Raw genomic sequence first — 20,311 nt, 5'->3', positions numbered from 1 at the left:
TAATATAATATAATATGGGGTTGATTAGCTTAGAAGGAATGTAAGAGCAATCCAATTACATCTCTTGGTGTAGGGTCAAATATGTTTGGTGACCTCCCAACTTATTATACCAAACTCATTTACTCGGGCCATTTTATTGTAGTGTTATTTATTTTTATTTTTATTTTTTTTGGGGGGGGGGGGGGGGGGAATAGTGATGAATTAATAAGGCTAATCTACATATAATAATAGCAACAACAATAACTAGTAAAAATCAAATGGAAATGGTCCAATCACTTGTTGATTATAAAAGAACAAAAAAATAATCCAATGCCCTAAACTTTGCCTCTTGAGTTTGGGAATAAGCAACTTATTTGCTTATTTAATACAAGTTGTCATATTATCTCTTTTCTTTTTTACACATCTTTTCGTAAAAATCAAAAAGTAATAAAAACAGTATAATTAATTGGACCTTTGATTTCAAAAAAGGGATCAAGAGTAGAATGTATACAGAAAATTTAAAAAGTAAGAGAAAGCAAATGAAAAATGTGGTCAATATATATTGACTCAATTTGGGTTCAATAAATTTTTACAATAAAAAAAAATGTGGATCAAAGAATATTGAATAGCATGTAAAGAAAATTGAAGTAGTGAAATATATTACAGATTTTGATCATTGCAGTCTACAGCCTTGTTCTTCTGCTCTCATGAAGACGAGTGCCCGTCTTATCCTCTGCAGGTAAAATTCCAGGAGAAAAAAATAAAAAATAAAAAAAAACGAGAAATTAATAATAATGAAGTTGAATTCAAAAAATTGTTTTCAATTCGAGGAAACTATGTTACCATGACATCTCCAAGAGGGACCATATTTATGGCACACCCAACAAAGGAAATCTAAATAAGCAGCACCAGAGTTAATGGAAAACTCGTTCTGAAACATAGTGCACTTACATTCCAAAATAGTAAATTTAGCGATCCGAAAAGGCTATAATGGTTTTAGCCGTGGTTTTACAAGATAATTTGCATTATCTTAAATTCATACATAGCAATCTAACAAGTCTAATCTAATCTAACCCTATAGTATCACATTTTAGAGAATGTGGCACATCACATTCACATTCACATTTCCGTTTCACATACTGGAACGATATGCATTCTAGTTAATATGGAGAAGCACAATGTAACCAATATAATCATCCTATGGACATTATTTCCATAAGAATTCCTGTAAATCAATATCATCGTCATTTTCACAATCAGCCAAGCATGGAAACTAAACCATAGAATTTGTTAAAAGGATTACGATCCAATACCTCATTTGTATCTCTTAAACTAAGGAGTTCCAATCTTTCTGATGGCCTCCGGTTTGTTAAAGTAGCAAGCTACAATAAAGCATAGATCAACAATGAGACTATAAAAACCACATTCAGGTTCTAGACAGAATAAATTGTGAATATGGATACCCAAAAACTGTAGCGTTCAGGATCCCCTGTCGTGGGCATCATCGATTCCACTTTATCGAGTTCCACAAGTCTACTTCTATCTGCACGCATATTCATCATGAAACATAAGTGTTGCATTACGGAAAGGAGAGGTGAAAGTATCATTGTGCTTGTAAAATTGGAAATGAACATGTCCAAGAAAAGAGATTTCAATTGGTTATCTTTTCATAGTAGATTAAAAGGGATGAGAACTTCTCTCAATTTTTTTTTGAAGAAAAATGTACCCAGATTAACAACAATTAAAAATAATAATAAAATTATGTTTTAGCTTTGAACAGAAATAAAATAGCATAAAAATGTAATTAACTAAAATAAAAGGGCAGTGTGTGCTAATGTCTATCAATCTATATGGTGGCGTGGCATGGCATGTGTCTAGAGTGTTTCACTTACGGAATATATCGTTCCTTGCACGACAGTTTTAACCTAGCCAGCTAATCAATTGAACATTTCAAATTATGAATAACTTTATTGCTAAAAGTACAATAACCAAATTTCAATGTGAAATTGAAACAAATCTAGCAAACATAGGTAGATAATTGATATAGGTATATAACATTAGACTACTTTCTAAGGCCTCGTTTGGCATGTGTCTATTTTAGCCTAAAAGTCAAAAAGTTACTAAAAAAACCAAAAAGTCTATAATCTATACTAAAATCTTTTCTTTCTACTTTTTGCACAACTTTTCGTAAAAAATCAAAAAGTCATTCCAAACATACTAGTTTTTTTTACCTCATATTTTAGCCAAAAAGCCAAAAAGTTACTAAAATAGTCTGTTCCCAAACGAAAACTAAATCAATGTTTCTAGATGTGAAATTGAAACTTCAGAGATATTTGTGAGTAAGATTAAGAACAGTAGGCAAATTTTCCAAAAGAACAGTTTTCAAATTATTCAAATGAATAAGGCATCCAGAAGAACTGTTGATTGATCATAGCTATCATAGTTGTCAAATTGTTAGAATGATACATAATAAATTAAGATAACAGTCCTAATTAGGAGCGTGAATTATTTACTCATATCTGGAAAAGATCTGTGTTAAGATTTGAAATTTTAGGAAAGGTTTTGGGAGTATTTATATTTGAGCTTAAGGGGAGGCCTAAGGTTATCATCCTTTTACCTTGTCGTTGCTGTGCTGCATCCCGTGCCGTCCTCATCCATGACTGAGCAAATCCAGCTGCATTATTTGTCATTTCCTGTAACTGTAACCTTCCAGAAATTAATTGGATGCACCATCATAGTAAACATAAGGGGACATTGGTGCATCTCTTCCAGATGCATGCATACAACATATGCAGCTATCTGAACTATTGGACCACAAGCGAGTGAGACTTCAATCCAGGTATGGTTCATGTGTCTCCAGGTACTTGCTAAATTGATGACACTTAGACTGAAGTGTGCTGGGTGGGGTTGTGTCAGAATCTCAAAAGCTTCTCTAGAAAAGACAAATTTTCGATGTAGGTTTGGTGGAAAATGAGTATAGACTTGAAATTGAGAAGTGGAGTCCCTGGAGTGGTGCAAACTTGACATGGAAAATGCTTACAAATTATGATTGTGTGAACCGTAATTTTTTGTTATATGTGACGGAGAGCATTAGATTTGGAGCTAAATGAAGAAGGTAGATTCAATTTCTCTCTACAATAAGCAGATCTTTAGCAAACCTATGTAATTTTTTGTTATATGTGACGGAGAGAATGAGATTTGGAGCTACATGCAGAAGGTAGATTCAATTTTCTCTCTCTACAATAAGGAGTTCTGTAGCAAACCTATAGGGGATAAAGGCAAGGAATCCTGTCTCCTCTTCTGTACATTCTGATTACAGAGGCCTCATGAACGGTTTAATTACATGACACATGGGCTTCATGAACCAAGGGAAAGAAAGGCACAAAAGGTGCATCTAAAATCCCAGCTTGGCTTTTGATGTATACACTCTCCTCTGCTCGATTCTGTAAGCTTTACAGCATTTTAGAAACATATTATCTTCAGGAAAAGCCTTACAAATTCCTATTACAACTAAATGCAGTCTAATATACCCTTAACGCGTACAACTAAATGCAGTCTAATATACCCTTAACGCTTGCAATAAATGCAGTCTAATATACCCTTAACGCTTGCAACTAAATGCAGTCAGATACCCCTTAGCATTTCTCATTATCATTACTAAATCAAATGCAAGATAGATGTAAGCCAAATTGCAGTAACACTTACATCTGTTCTCTCTCTTGTTCCTTCTGATGGATATATATCCTTTACCCATTCAATTTCAGCCACGCGATACCTTCATAAATCATGAGGGACCAAAAAAAAGGCCTACTTCAAAAACCAGATGACTGGATAAAATGGCAATCATATGAATAGCCACCATAATAGATATCTGACAATGAAAAGGTGATTAAACTAACCCATCTTGGTCCCAATTCCGAAGGATGCGGAATCTCCTGTGGCTTTCAAGCTGCATGAATTGTGCACTTCTTAGACAATCAGAATTAGTGAAAATACAAAAAAAGTAACTTGAAAAGAAATTAACTTCACAAAAAGAAATGTCCTTGAAGCATCTCTCCTATCTGAACTTAAAAATGTCCAGATGCCAACTCAATACATTATCCAAGGATAATGAATCCCTGAATAATTGTTAATGAGAGAGCTCGAACAAACAAACAATTTAATAGCATGATTGATTTGAATGGTAACTGGAATTGTTTGAAAACAAAATCAATGTTTTCATGATGTGGTGTTTCTTCTGAATATTTACCTCTACAAAACTATCTGTTAGTCTAGGTGAAGGGGATTCCACATCCAACTGAATGTCTACCCACACACTGCATGGTCATGTTAGAAGGAGCTTATGGACTTAAATATGGGGATATTGATTGATGTGCATATAAAATAATATGGTGCTTCTTCATTTCACCACGAAGAATTATAGGATTTGCATATCAACAAATGATCAATTTACTTCTCTAATAACACCACCTCCAAAGAACCATTAATTCACATGCACTGGTTGGCCTTAATACTATAGGTGACTATCCAGATCCTCCAGGGTCAATATAATATTAATTGGGTTTGTACTCGCCACTTATAAACCCAAGATTTCCCTTTCACTCTCCGATTTGGGACCCAACACACACTGGGTGGGTTGACCATGCATTCAGTAAGTGCACAAATAGTAGAGCCTGAGACTTCTAGTTCTAGTTCCTAATCCTCTGACGGTGGACTCAACTACCAGTGTGGGTTTGAAAGCTATCCATTATCAGGAATGATAATAAGTTTCCCCAAAATGGAGGCTTTGTGGATACAAGGCTTATAAGAATTTGACAGGAAGTCTGCACTCACATTAGTACACATGAGATTTTCAACAAGTAATGTCAAGTGTAATAGCTTGATGGGTATTGAAAATATGTAAAGAACATAATCATGTTCAACCCAAAGCTATCCACCACCAAGAAATTCTTTCCTCACATTCCAGGAAACTGGAGGGTTCTTCGATTATACAAAAATGAGGATAGGCAAGAAAGGAAAAACGTCCAAACAGAAGCAAAGAGATTTAGGATTTTTCAAATGCAGGGTAATAAATTGCATGAAACAGGTAAAAGGGGAACAAGAAATATAAGAAAGTACTGATATTTCACCTCCAGAAAGAAGCGTCCATCTGGGAGTGGCTCACACCTATAGGAAAAGAAATAGAAAATTATTTGTGATGAATAAAATAATGAAGACTATATGACAAAACAATTAGTAGTGATTCATACAAAACAATAACACCTACTCAGTAATCTCCACTTCACAAGCAAAATCAGCTATTGAACCTGTCGAAGTGTCAGTGATAACCTGCAGCATTAACGGCCAGTAATAGTGAGGAAAGGAAAGGACCGTCCAATATAACCTTAAAGAAGAAAGGGAAAGAAAGGACCAGTCACAATAATCTACCATTCCCATACGGCGATTTCCTTCCATTATTCTCCTAACCTGTCATTCAAGTATTTAAGAAAAAATAATAATGACACTATTATTTTCTATTCCACGAAAACAAAAAGAATAAAATTATGTAATATATGTTCATTGACTGAGACTGAATAGTCCAATTATCAACTTTCAGGATATCCAACCAGTCATTTTTCCTGTTTCAATTCCAGGAGTGAATTACACTCAGTACTAGGCAATGGACAGGAATAAAAAAGAAGTTTCATGCTTCACTAGAGTTAGAAACTGTGTCATGTTGCCATTTTAATTATAACCAACATATACACTAAGAGTGCGTGCTATGCTAAAAACCAATGCTGCTCAATTTTAGTATACCAATATATAGCAGTTAAATATAAAAACGAGCAATCACTTGACCAGCTCACCATAAGTCTATAGCGGGGTTCAAATATGTTAAGGTGAAACTTCTGGCATGGTAGGACCACATCCATGACAAAAAGAGGCATCAAATCACCACCAAAGTTTGTCAAACTATCATTATCATCCTTCCTTTCAGCGTACTCCTCAGGGAAGTTCTTCTGTATTATGTTGTTCAGTGTGACACTGTTGCAACCAAGCATAAGTCATACCACAGACAACATAAACCAAAAAGTAGCACAAGTTTTACATGCTCACTAAACTAGACAGGTTAGCATGCACAACTCAACCAAACTTAAATCAAAATCATGAAGACTTAAAAGGATGAAAAGAATTGTTTTGGCTTACCTATGAATGACGTAGAGCCTTGTATTTATAATGAAACAATATTACAAAATAGGAAACGAACAAAATAGGAAATGAAGATAAAAAGACATTAAATCTGTGATTGACACAATCACAGATTTTATACACACTACCATAATTACAACATTCACTATTTCCTAATTTAACACTACCATAATTATAATATCACTATTTCCTAATTCCAACACTCCTCCTAAAGCCGGTGTGAAGATATTCAATAAACGCAGCTTGCCGATAGAAGACTGGAGTATTGTTGGGCCTACGGACTTGGTAAACATATCTGCTAACTGCTGAGAAGAAGAGACAAAGGATGGTCTCACAATACCAATCCGAACCTTCTCTTGAATGAAATGTATATCAACCTCTATATGCTTAGTACGCTCATGTAGGACAGCATCAGAAGACAACATAATAGCAGACTTATTGTCACAAAACAAAGACGCAGGAGCAGTCTCCTCAAATCCCAACTCTGCCGAATTAGAATATAGCCATAGAATCTCACCAGTGCCTTGTGCCATAGCCCTATACTCAGCTTTTGCAGAAGACCTAAAAATAACTGCTTGCTTCTTACTTATCCGTGATATAATATGATCACCATAGAAGGTACAAAAGCCAGAAGTAGAATGCCTATCTGTTCTAGATCCTGCATAGTCAGCATCAGTAAAACAGGAGAGTCCAAATTGAGGATCAGCTATGAAGAACAATCCCAAGCTAGGAGAGGTCTTCAAATATCTCAAGATGTGATGAACCACATCAAGATGTTCTGTACGAGGTGCATGCATGAATTGGCTAACCACACTAACCGCAAATGTCAAGTTAGGTCTAATATTGGTCAAATAGATGAGACGCCCAACAAGACGCTAATACATGCCTGGATTCTCTAGTAATTCGCTAGACTCTGATGTGAGCTTGGCATTGGGATCTATAGGAGTAGAAGCAGGTTTACACCCCAACATACCAGTATCCTTAAGTAAGTCAAGAGTGTACTTCCTTTGAGATAAGGAGATCTCTTGCTGTGAGCGAGCCACCTCAATCCCTAAAAAATACTTGAGATTTCCCAAATCCTTAATATCAAAGGTGTGTCCCAAATCCCATTTTACTTTATCAATGCCTATAGAGTCATTATCGGTGAGAATGATATCATCCATATAAACCAACAAGACTATACACTGACTTGCGAAATTACGACGGATGAAGCACGTATGGTCTGAATGGCACTGAACAAAGCCCATGGAGATAATGATTGAGCTGAAACGACCAAACCAAGCTCATGGAGACTGCTTCAAGCCATACAAAGACTTACGCAGTCGACATACTTTCCCCAAATACTCCCCCTCAGCTCGAAAACTAGGAGGAGGGGCCATATAAATCGTCTCAAGAAGGTCCCCTTGTCGAAAGGCATTCTTGACATCAAGTTGATGAAGGGGCCACGAATGGGATGCAGCAAGGGAGATGAGTAGACGAACAGATGTAAACTTGGCAACAGGGGCAAAGGTAGCACCAAAATCCTTGCCAGCAACTTGAGTGAAGCCCTTGGCCACTAAGCGGGCCTTATAACGGTTAATGGAACCATCAGGTAGGTACTTAATAGCAAAGACCCATTTGCAACCCACGGTACTTTCGCCAGAAGGTAAAGGAACCAAATCCCAAGTATGATTCTGTTCTAAAGCTGCTATTTCAGTCTGCACGGCCACCACCCATTTTGGATTCTGAAGGGCCTCGGACATAGACTGAGGAATAGACTCGGACTCAAGCTTGCCAAGGAAAGAATGATATGAGGCTGAAACCCTGGCTTATGAGAGAAACTGAAAAATGGGATAATCAGTACTACACAGAGAACCCCAACGGTAGGGGGGATGTTGATCCCGAGGAGGATTATGACGAGGAAGGGAAGGAGATATATGTAAAGGGGAAGAATTACCTGACCCAAGAGCCAGAGAGGTAGCAGGAGGGGGTTGAGCACGAGGGCAGCGAGAGTATACTTGCAAGGGAGGGAAAAGAGGCGAAGGTGGAGGATGAGGGAGGGGGGCAACCACATCTGCAGCCTTGTCTAAAATGGGGACCGGGCGAACCCTTGGAGTATCTGAAGGGGAAACCTGCAAAGGGGGGTTAGGACGAAAAAAAGGAAGATCCTTACAAAAAATAACATCCAGAGTGTGGTGAAAGTGACGAGACACAGGATCAAAACATTTATACCCTTTAGACATAGAAGAATACCCCAAAAAGATACAACAAATAGACTTGTCATCCAACTTAGTGCAAGTGGGACGGCGGTCCTAAACAAAACATGTACACCCAAAAATACGAGGTAAAAGAGAAAAAAAGATAGTATTAGGCACAAGGTTTTAAAAAGCGGCCGCAACCATTACGTAATGCCGTTACGTAATGGTTGTGGTGGTTATCGCCACCCGTTACGGCCGCTTTTGCGGTGTGATTGAAATTCACAGGTGTGTCGGCCGTAGCGGCTGCCGTAGCAATCGTAACAGTGCTGTAATGGCCGTAACGGCCTGTTACATACCGTTACATAACGGTTCCAAACTGCTTCTTTAAAAAAAGAAAAAAAAAGAAAAAAAAAAGAAGAAGCTAAAAATGGGAGAAGAGGAAAGATGGAAGAGTAAGATAGAGAGAGAGAAGTGAGAAGATGAAGAGCATGTTATTGATTTGTTGAAGCTGTAAGACCTATACTATTCTATTCAGCTGCTATTACTCAACTATTTTGTTTGTGTGTGTCTATCTATATATTGTTTAATAACAATAATAATAATGATAATAATAATAATAATAATAATAAGTGTAGTCATTATCTATTTAGCTTGATTAAAAATATATATATATATATATATATATATATTTAGGCTCTTATTTATTCTCTTATTTTTGTCACTGTTTATCTTATATACAATAGTTAGTGATTGATTTTTTTGTAAAATATCTACAAAACATAATACCTATAACTATATATTAATACATATTGTATACATGTCAATTCTTTTTCATTAGTTTATTTTATTTTTATTTACATGTTATCCAAAAAGAGAATGAATATTCAAGTGATTCAAAAAAAAAAAAAAAAATCTTTATAATTTATTTTTTTAATTTTTATATGATTACATTAGCATATATAATTTATTTTTTGAAACCATTCAAGTTAAAATTTACATATACTTCCACAAGTATAATAAATAATAATTAAAAAAATAATTTTATACATCTAAGTCCAATAATTTTTTTTTGGTTGCCACAAGCATAATATGAATTTATGACATATAAAGTCATTAATTATTAAAATAAAATGTAAAAAACTTAGTTTATAGTGATTTAAAAATATAAAATATATTGAATCATATTTAAAAATTTACAAAAATTGATAAATATTTATTTTAAAACCCAATAACTATGATTGTGGAAAAAAAATATACGTATCAGTAAGTTTTTTTCAAATTGTGTAAGAAATAAAAAAATTCACGGTTTCGGTTACCACAACCGTTACGCTACGGCCTTTACACTCTGCAACCGCAACCGCGCCACTGCTACCGTTACGGCGACTGCAACTGCTTTTCAGAACCTTGATTAGGCATAAGAATATGGAATGGGGTAAGGCCATGCAACACACAACTAGGAGTCTTATTAATAAGATAGATAGCAGTAAGAAAAACCATGTGCCAATAAGACTTGGGCACACACATACCACGAAGAAGAAAACGCACGACAGACATAACATGACGGTTTTTACGTTCAGCCACACCATTTTGTTCAGGGGTCCGAGGACATGTAAGTTGTTGAAGAATACCCGTTCGATTAAGGTGGGAACGAAATTCATTAGAGATGTATTCCCCACCATCATTAGAGCGGATGTTCCTAACAACTGTATGAAATTGTGTCTTAACCATTTGCAAAAACTGAACGAATATGGGAAACACATCAGACTTGCAGCGAAATAAATAGACCCAAGTGCACCTAGTGTGATCATCAATAAAAGTCACATAATAACGATGACCCGATAAAGTAGAAACAGATGAGGGGCCTCAAACATCAGAATGAATAAAGTCAAAAGTACTAGGAGCCTGTGTCATATGTGGTATATAACTAGTACGGATATGTTTAGACAACTCACAAGTAACACAATGAAATTTAGAATCCTTGCAAGCTTTATTTAATAAAGGAAAAAGTTGACATAAATATTGAAAGTTAACATGACCCATTTGAGCGTGCCATAACTCTAAAGTTTGAATAGAAAAAAATACAAGATATAGAAGTAGGCAAAACAAACGCCTGAAAACTAGCTAAAGTCGAAGGCTGGTCTGGTGGATCCCCAAAGTAGTATAGCCCGTCGCACTTATATCCCCTGCCAAAAATCCTCTTCGAACTCAGGTCTTGTAAAAGACATGAAGAAGGGAAGAAGATAACAGTGCAGTTAAAGGTTTTGGCAAGACGACTAACAGATAAAAGATTATAAGCAAACTTGGAAACATGCAACACAGAAGATAAAGTGATAGCAGGGCATGAAGACACAACACCCTTATATTGGACAGAAGAGCAAGAACCATCAACAAGATATACAGATAGGGCAACAATGGTGGGTTCAGGAGAGGAAAGAAAAGAAAACTCACCAGTCATATGATCAATAGCCCCAGAATCTAGAATCCATAAAGGACTAGCAGACCGAAAGCAGTAGAAGTACCTGTAGCAAGGGTGGCAGTAGAGGATGATGGACCAAGAGAACCAGTGGTGAAGAGAACCAAGTTGAGCCTGGAGCTGACCAATTCGAGTCTGTAATTGCTGTAAATTAGGGACATTAAGAGGCTCAGAAGCAGGAGTAACTTCCAGCAAAGCAACAGTGCGAGCAGAGCCAAAATCACGTAGAGCAGGACCACAAGGACGGAAAGGGCGTTGCCACAACGCAGGATGAAGTTTGAAGCAACGGGCTTTGACATGTCTAGGCGCACCGCAATGATGGCAAGTAACAGAACTGATGGAACTTTGAGAACCAGAACTCGCAGCAAGAGCCATCTGATCTGCTAAAATTGGAGGGACTGAAGGAACACTAGGCTGAACCAATCGCCGGCGACGCTCATCACTGTCAATAGTGGAAAAAGCCTTATAAAAAGATGGCATGGGTGATGTGTTTAGAATCTAAATTCGAAGAGGTTCAAATTCAGAGTTTAAAACCATGAAAAACTGATAAGTGTGCTGTCGGGCAAGCCTCTTGTATACAAGGGAGACGGCTGCTAGTGGAAGGTCAGTTAAAGGCTCATATTAAGCAAGTTTCTCCCAATGAGCCTAAAGATATCCAAAGAATTCAGCGACAGAAAAGCCAAGAGAAGACTAAGAGGCCCAGGCTATATCCTGGTAAAGCTAGAGGATACGAGCATCATTGTGAGCATAAGTGTACATTTGTGACAATGCCTGCCACAAACTCGGAACTGTATCACAATAAAGGAACATATGATAAATCCGATCTTCTATGGAATTGAACATCCATCCCAATATAGTGCAGTTATCGATATCCCACTGAGCACGTATAAGGTCTGTCGCAGCTAGCGGGGTAATAGTAGATAAAAGCCAATGGGCTTTTCCCTTTCCCCCAAGATAGAGTTTAAGGGAACGGCTTCAAGCAGCAAAATTTTTCCCATTCAATACCACACTCATAATATGATGAACAGGAGTGTGATGAGAGAGAAAAATCAGAACCAACAGGAATAGGTTTGGTGGGTATATGTGAAGAGACAAGACAATAAGAGATGGCTCAGTCATGGTGGAAGAATAGGGGCTGAAAAACACACAAAATCACAGCAATAATGGCTGAAATAATACAAGAAGTCAGAAAAAACTCAACGACTTATCCAAATAAATGCTACCGAACAAATCCAGTAGCCCAATGAATCAAGAGGACAGAAAAAAGATGCCTAAAACATCAGCACAACACTCCGAGAAGAGGAAAAAGGACCCCGGACCACCCTAGAGGGGTAGCCGAAGCACACAAGACCAAAACAAAGTCTGGTTAGCAGCAAACAGAGCCTCGATAGGAGTGTAAGAGACCTATTGAGGAGAAAACAGGGAAGAAGAAGCGTTGTTGGGTGGTCTAGAAGGTGTAGGTAGGGCTGTTAAGTGGTCCAGAAGGTGTAAGTAGGGCTGTTGAGTGGTCTAGAAGGTGTAGGTAGGGCTGTTTGGTGGTCTAGAAGGTGTGGGTAGGGCTGTCGGTGGCTGAGAGAGAAAAAAGAAGGCTAGCGGTGGTGATAGGTGGGACTGGGTCGTGTTGATAGAGGAAGAGGAGGGCTAGGGTGGCTGATCTTCGGCTCTGCTACCAAAAAGGATGAAAAGAATTGTTTTGGCTTACTTATGAATGAGGTAGAGCCTTGTATTTATAATGAAACAATATTACAAAATAGGAAACGAACAAAATAGGAAACGAAGATAAAAAAAAGGCATTGAAACTGTGATTGAAACAATCACAGATTTTATACACACTGCCATAATTACAATATTCACTATTTCCTAATTTAATACTACCATAATTATAATATCACTATTTCCTGATTCCAACAGACTTAATTCCAACTACTTGGGGTTGGCAACATGGATCTAGTTCTCCAATCAGCCTCCCCAAAAGATATTGAGTTCCTTTTCAAGTCTACTTTGTGTTTTTTTCTATGGTTCAACATTAATATAAATGAATTTGGGTCTACAAACTAAAATGTTAACAAACAATCTACAAAATACAGTTAAAACAATGAGGAATGAATGGCAGCTCCTTGACCAACTACACATGCTGAATGCAAAAGGCATGGGTAGGAAAGCAAAGCAGTCTCATTTCACATTGTTGAGACAAGTGTTCCAATTGAGTATGAATGAAAGCAACTCACCTAATTGCACATGTTCTGGGACTAATAAACAGAACTGTTCGGCACAATGGACATCTGTTACCTAGCATTTTATTCAAGGGTCAGAATGGAAAGTTGACACAATGATTCAATTAAATATAAGAGTGTGTATATATATACATATAGCTGCAGAAAATTACTTTGGTCCATTGATTGAAACAGGCATGAGCGGCAAAAGGAATGTCCACAAGGAGTTGTAATAGGTTCATATAATAACTTCAGGCAAAGAGTGCAATCAAAGTCATCAGTACGCTCAGGTTTCCCATGGTCTCTCTTGCCAATCATGCTGGCAGTTGTTCTCTCCAAAGCCTTAAGAGGATTGCTACATATCACCACAAACAAACACCAAAAAGGATTTTAACATAGGAACATTGCATGCCAATCATTCTGTATTACTTTTTTCGGGGGCTTCGCCCAAATAAATAATAAATAACATCCAGGTCATATTTTAAATTTGTAATAACTATTACCTTGAAGGATCAATCTGAAGACCTAAAAGAATGACATCCCGAGCCAGCTCATATTTTTCTAACTGCCAATTGATATGAAGGTAGTGTTAATGTATGAAAGGTAATAATATATCACCCAATACAAATTTGATCCAATAGTATAACATAAATTACTCGGGCACCTTCCTTCAACAAATAAGTCAACTTTTACTTTCAGTGTTCTCAAATAATATAGTTTTCCAATCAATGCAAAACTCAAGCACATTCTTCAACCAATAATTCAGCTTTTACTTTAGACTTCAACAAGAACTGGGTGCGAGGCAATGAAACATGGAAATAAAGCACATTCCCATACATGCTGAGTGTAAATAAAGCCATGGGCCTTTTTGACATAAGAGTTTAAGAAACCAAACATGCATTGCATTCAACTGGGGAGGAAGGAAATCAAGAAAAAACACTTGGTTGGGTTGTTTCATTCAGAAGAACTACATCCTGATATTTCAAACCTTAACTACCAAAAGCTTTTCATGCTTGTGTATATGATACATATATATATTAGAATGCCGCCTCTAGAAATGACAGATTTAAATAAAACATAGTGCTTTTACCAAAATGAGTGCATTGGCCTTCAAAATGTATGACTTTACTGAGCCATTTCGGAATTTTATAACCTTCTCAGCATCCTTCAATGCAAGCTGAAATGACAGTTAAAAGCATGTTAGTCATATGTGCAAAAATCATGAAATGGGGAGGGCAGTTCTTTTGAACACACAACCAAAAAGCAAGAAGACAAACTTCAGCATGTATTGTAGGATCCAGTCCAGTCAGTGGTTTATGTTCAGAAGCTGATGGAGGTCTGTGTTTCAGAAATTGGCAAATCCTGGTTTAAGTTTAAGAACCAAAAAATTGTTATCAGTGCAAATATCTATTGCAACAGTAAAAGTTAAGTTAAAAAATTGAGAATTCAACTGAATGATGGCGGGCTGTGGAACAAGAATGCATAATCAAAACATAATCATGATAAAATGTTTAACCTGAGATAAGCAGCACATCGGTTGCTAAGAATGATGGGATCACCTGGTTTAACAGTGTTAGCTCTTGAGTAACAATTGATAGCCTGCACAAGAAATACAATGAATTATCAGTGAGACAATACAAATTGATATGAAATTAGAAAACCAAAGGTTCATTATCAGAATTTCGGTCACTAAGAGACCTTGTCTTGTGGTGGTTTTTTGTCATGCCAAACAACAAAAGAAGGAAAACGCTTATAAGGAAACTCTTTGACACATTGCCTCTATTTGAAAGGTGCAAAAACTTCCAGAACATCATGAGTTCAAACTTGGACCCTACCTCTTGACCATAAACACCCAATACAATGAAGAAATAGCTGCACTACATAAGAGACAAGTTTACTTTGCCATTAGAGAAGCCACTATACAAAAGAGCCCAAGCCTTACAGTACTTCATTATTCAAAGAATTGCAATGAATCTCACCACTATATATGACCATCCCCTTGGAAAACAGGTAACAGAAATACCATTCACTCCAATTACTCAACAAATTTCAAATAATGCATTACAAGTGTAGTTATGATGCATGCAAAAATCCAATACTCTTTGTCATGAGACAAAACAAAAATTATAGAAGTAATATCCAATGCAAAGGGTCCCCTTATTGCAGGGCTAGGGAGAGTAGTAGGTATGCATCCTTAACCACACCATTTTTTTTAGACTGATTCTCATGAGTTGAACACGCCCTACGATGCTAGGGCAGATAGCACTTGTCATCATGCCAAGTCATTACCTCTAAAAAATTCCATGAAATTGTAACTTTTTTTAGTGCTTATAGCTCGTTAATTTGTTTCCTTAAAAAATTAAAAAAAAATTAAATAAATACTATATTATACTAATCAGAATTCAATATTACTTGATATATTCCAAAAGTATCTTGTGACTGATTGAGGAATTGACTATTTTATCCTTGGCTCTGCTCCTGCATGATATCTGTTCTTGATTAGTATCAAAATTCTGCTGGTATTAAATCAAAATGCAAATACTAAAGTTGAGTTGCATAAGGGCAAGTAGCGAAAAGGGCAATGTTGATGTACGTTATTTGCGGTTGGATACTAGGTCGTCAAATGGCATAAGGAGGCTTAATTTGACACATCCCATGAATCCTAGCTATTCGGATGCATTTGATAGGTTTGTAACCAAAAATTGAAGCAATGCATCAAATTAAACTTTTTTCTACACCATTTGGACAGGGAACATTATGTATATAGAATTCAATTGTTATGTATATGCTTATCACTAGTTTCCCAGTCAATTCACAATGACCATTATACTTCCCAATTTAACTTAATTAGGATTCTTTCTTCTTTTTTTTTTTTTTTTTTTTTTTTTTTTGTTTGGGGGGGGGGGGGGGGGGGGGGGGGAACAGAGTACATTCAACAACTTGTTAAAACGACCAACTTGTTAAAACAACTAAATCAAACTCGTAAATCTCTAGCTAGTTCCTCTTGCCCACTCAGTTTTCAAGTACAAAAAACGACAAAAAAAAAACAAAAATAAAAATAACAACTAAACCTGCCAGGAATATGAGGGAAAAGCAACCAAAGGAGTAAGAATTTCACCTCTTCGAAGCGATTTTCTCGGAAAGCTAGGTTCCCAATCTGCATGAGATCGGAAACATGACAAAACCGTTCAAACGTCACGGATGAACCGACTTCGCTCGCCTGCATTTCAATCCACACACTCTCAATCAAAAAAAATCACACACAGATTCACAAATTCGTCCACGAAAAAAAAATACATAAACCTCACTTCGTCTGACAAAATGAAAACACAGCTTTTCTACGAAACTCTGCCGAATACTCGAAAAAACAAAAATTCAAAGAATTTGATTTCGTTTCATCATATACATTTTCTCACTAACCAAACAAGCGAAAGAAAGGCTCACCCCGACGAACTCATCGACGTCTTCGAGCCCTTCCGAGCTCAATAAAATCGATGAAGCTTCCTTCTTCATTTGCAGAGACGAAGAGAGGCTCGATCGGAACAGAAGCGATTTGCGAATCGAAGAAAAACGATGGTGAATGGAAGAAGAAGAAGAATCGTGTTCTTTAGTTGCATACACGGACCCTATTAGTTTACGTGTTTCTTCACTTCCCCTCCCTCAATATCACTATACATACATATTATATATATATATATATATATATATATATGTATATGTATCTATGTAGTTCGGTCTTTATCAAATGCACCTCGTTCACACTCGATTTTTCCTACCCCCGCGTTTTTAACGATTTTAGCCCACATTTTTGTAACGATTTTTAAAGTGCATTATTCTAATATTATCATGTCAATTAATTAAAATTTTAAGTTTATTATTTTTTTTACCAAATTTCTTTTATAAGATTATTGAAGATTGACATACATGATATTTTTGTTAATGAATTTTCACAATTTGTTGACTCAACTAACTTGAAGAAAGTGGATCTAGTAATATAATTTTAAAATTGTTAAGTTCAATTGTTTATTTTTTTGATAATTCACATAATAATTTTTTTTATTGGTTAATGTAGGGCATAATTTTAGTTTTTTTTACCGTCTCACTTCCGACAATGATTTCCATGTTGCACTACTACATATCTTTAGAGAGTAACCACAAATAGAATACCACACAATTGCATCTTTGTAGGAATATAGTCCGCACTAATTTTAATTTATAATGCTTCATAACATGTTGGTTCATTAACTTGAATAGAGTAGATCTACCAATATGACCCAAAATGTTTAAGCCAAAACCACTTAATAACAAGCTAAGAACATCTCCAATAGAGATGTAAAAACTATTTGTTAAAGTGTACAAATAAATAAAAGATCTAATTTTGTGTATTAAAGAATTTTTATTAATAGATGTAGAACACAACTCCACTGCCCTTTAATCTCCCTTTTCATGAAAAAAAAAAATGGTAATCACACAATTTTTTGGTGGCTAGTAGGGAGAAAATGAGGCAATTTACTTTTATTTTATTTTAGTTTTAAATGAAGAATTATATAAAGTTGTGGAAGGATTTGTTTGGGATTACAAGGTGGCCACGTTCCATTGATGACATCCACCATTTCAAAAGCAAATATATTCCCTGTAATACATTACCAAAATGGGTTTTTTTTTTTCTTCTAATTTTTTTGTCCATACTTGTATTTATTTGGTCCCGATTTTAATCCAACTACACATCAAACTTCATATAATCCAATATTGTTATTATTAGTCTTGCCAAAACACCATTAGCTGCCAATATATGGGGCAGTTGTTTTGAAGTGGGACTTTTCAAAGCTGGTTTCTTCATGTCCTATTTATCAGTTCAAAATTTGAGAAAAAATATTAGATATGTTAAGGGCTTGTTTAATTGTGTGAATTATAATATAAGATTAGGATTATTAATTTATGGAACTAGCATTTTATTGTCTGGCTGTACTTTTTATTATCTAAATTAGATTTCAATGGATATTTGACCTAACATAATTGACATATTTTTTAATTTTACAACTAATAATGTAAGACAAACATATAATTAAAATTATGTATTTCCAATTTTATTGCAAAATAAACATGAATAAGAGAAAATTATTTCTTTCACTAATCCACCTGGATAACAAATCTTACACTAATTCCATGGATTGTTAATCCACTCACATAGGTCATAATACTTTAACTTAATTTCCATTGAGTCCTATTGAAAATAAGTCATAGTAAATCGTCGTTAAAAATAATTTTTTTGTATATGTTGTTAAAAGTTGACAATTAACGACTTTTTTTAATCACGATTTTTATATATTATCATTAAAATTTATAATTAGTGACATGTTTTATGACAAATTTTTCAAATTGTCACTAAAAGTTAAAAATTTGTAACATTTTTTGTGACGATTTTTTAAACTGTCGCTAAAACTTATAATTAGTGACATTTTTTCTGATAAAATTTTCAAACTATATTTGAAAATTAACAATTAGTGACATTTTTTAATAGTGTTTGATGAAAAATACTATTAATTCTCACAGGATTTATTGAACAATAAGTCTATCTATTAGAACTTATACATAAGTCCCCTTTAATGTTACTGATCAAACATAGTTTAAGAATATCATGTGATAGTAACAAAGAAAATTAAGAGTTATATAAATTAAAATTTCAAGAGAATTTAATATAATTATGTTAAATTAATTATATGATAGTAACAAAGAAAATTAAGAATTATATAAATTAAAATTTTGAGAGAATTTAATATAGTTATGTTAAATTAATTATGTTTTTAAAAAAATTTAAAAGAGGTGAATGTAATTTATGTTTCTTTTTGTCAGCATTTTTGGTTCACCATAGCCCGATGGCGGCGAGTTCGGATCCTCTCCTTGAGGAGGGTCCTTGAGTTCATGCGGGCAACGGCTCAGATCTGTGGAAACAGATCCAACGGCTGTAATAAAAAAAAAAAAAAATTGAAAATGTAATGTTTTCGACTTCCCGCCCAAACGGTATATGCACACAGCTCTGTTCCCACCATTCCAACCATTCCATTCCAGCACAGACCTTCTCCATTTCCACGCAGCCCCCTTCTCCTCACTCACCCCTACCCTCACCGGCGAACCCACGGCCAACGGCGACCCCCGACGGCGACCCCCGACGGCGACCCACTCCTCAGTGAGTTCTTCTTCTTATGCTCTCTCTCTCTCTGTCTGTGTTTGCTGTCCGTTTCCCAATATTGATATACTATCCTGCAGTAATAAGAATGAGTTGGGCCTTGGATGAAATTGGTGTCCATTGTGTTGAAATTTGGCTGTCAGTTGATGAATTTTATTGTTATCCATTTGTATTTATAGTTTTGTACTGTAATGGATTGTTGTCCAGTTGATTATAATTTAATTTAGCGTGAAATTGAATCCTTTAATAAATTGTTTAACGTGATACTTCTGGCAGAGTTGAGTTTTTTGATAATAGTGTTAAATTTCCAATAGGAATTATCCACTGCTGCACAAACCAAACTTAATATGGTGAACTAAAATGATGGAACATTATTCAGTGTCAGAATGTCTGAAATCTTTCTGTTGGGGAAAATGTATGAACTTAACAGATTCCTGGAGGGCACTAATTTAACATGCAACTGATGATTTGGCTAACCCCATTTTTTTTTACTTGGCCTTTTTCGTGATTCCATATCACATACCGACCTTTAGCCTGAAAGATATATGACAGTCATATTTCCATCCCATTAATCTAATGTCTTTACCTCGGTCATCTCTGGAAAACAAGATTTTATGAAAACTCTTTTGAGGTTGGGTTTGTGGATATTTTTATTGACTTTGACATATCATAGACCTTGTTACCAGTAATCATGCACTAAGTTGCTGGACGCTTTTAGTAAACTAGAGGGAAAATATTGACCTTTTTGTTATTTTATTTTATTTTATTTGGAAACTATAGACTTCATTTATCTTGGATTTTCAAGAGATTTTAGAATTTAGATACTGCAAGTGACTAGGTTGAAGAACCAAAGCTGGCATTCTAATATAAAGTAAACATAAAAGACAAGCTTAAGATGACTCATCAACGAATAGGAAACTTATGGAACTATACTTGGGTCTACAGATATGGTGTAATTGATTTTGGGCATGATTGGCCTATGGTATTTAGTTTCAAACTCACAACACTACATGCTTAAGGGATTGAATGTGCAATGGCATTAAATATATTTATCTTTGGGCTTTAATTGCTGCTGTATCAATAATAATGTCTA

At 35.6% G+C, this 20,311-nt stretch overlaps 1 protein-coding gene across 2 annotated transcripts; it reads right to left on the bottom strand.

Annotated features, from left to right (window-relative positions):
- Positions 1–438: 438 nt before the first annotated feature.
- Positions 439–16,811, bottom strand: LOC114285604 (zinc finger (C3HC4-type RING finger) family protein). 2 transcript variants are annotated; one of them, XM_028228654.2, is made up of 18 exons: positions 16,476–16,811; positions 16,150–16,251; positions 14,548–14,630; positions 14,309–14,393; positions 14,122–14,208; positions 13,535–13,596; positions 13,205–13,386; positions 13,047–13,107; positions 5,826–6,003; positions 5,407–5,445; positions 5,246–5,307; positions 5,109–5,145; positions 3,879–3,928; positions 3,685–3,754; positions 2,597–2,678; positions 1,443–1,522; positions 1,293–1,361; positions 439–712 (listed from the first exon to the last, which is right to left on the bottom strand). In XM_028228654.2, the coding sequence occupies exons 1-18, from the start codon at positions 16,542–16,544 to the stop codon at positions 653–655; spliced, it is 1,458 nt and encodes a 485-aa protein (XP_028084455.1). In that variant the 5' UTR covers positions 16,545–16,811; the 3' UTR covers positions 439–652. The 2 variants fall into 2 exon arrangements, with proteins under 2 accessions (XP_028084455.1, XP_082722746.1); XM_082866620.1 differs by lacking the exons at positions 439–712; positions 1,293–1,361; positions 1,443–1,522; ... (5 more) ...; positions 5,407–5,445; positions 5,826–6,003 and adding an exon at positions 10,314–11,260.
- Positions 16,812–20,311: the final 3,500 nt, after the last annotated feature.

The sequence above is a fragment of the Camellia sinensis genome, chromosome 4, assembly GCF_055761805.1.
Source record: "Camellia sinensis isolate YWXY chromosome 4, ASM5576180v1, whole genome shotgun sequence".
In the NCBI taxonomy this organism is placed as follows: Eukaryota; Viridiplantae; Streptophyta; class Magnoliopsida; order Ericales; family Theaceae; genus Camellia; species Camellia sinensis.
Note: the sequence above shows the minus strand (reverse complement) of the source record. Positions and strands in the feature narration are given on the sequence as shown.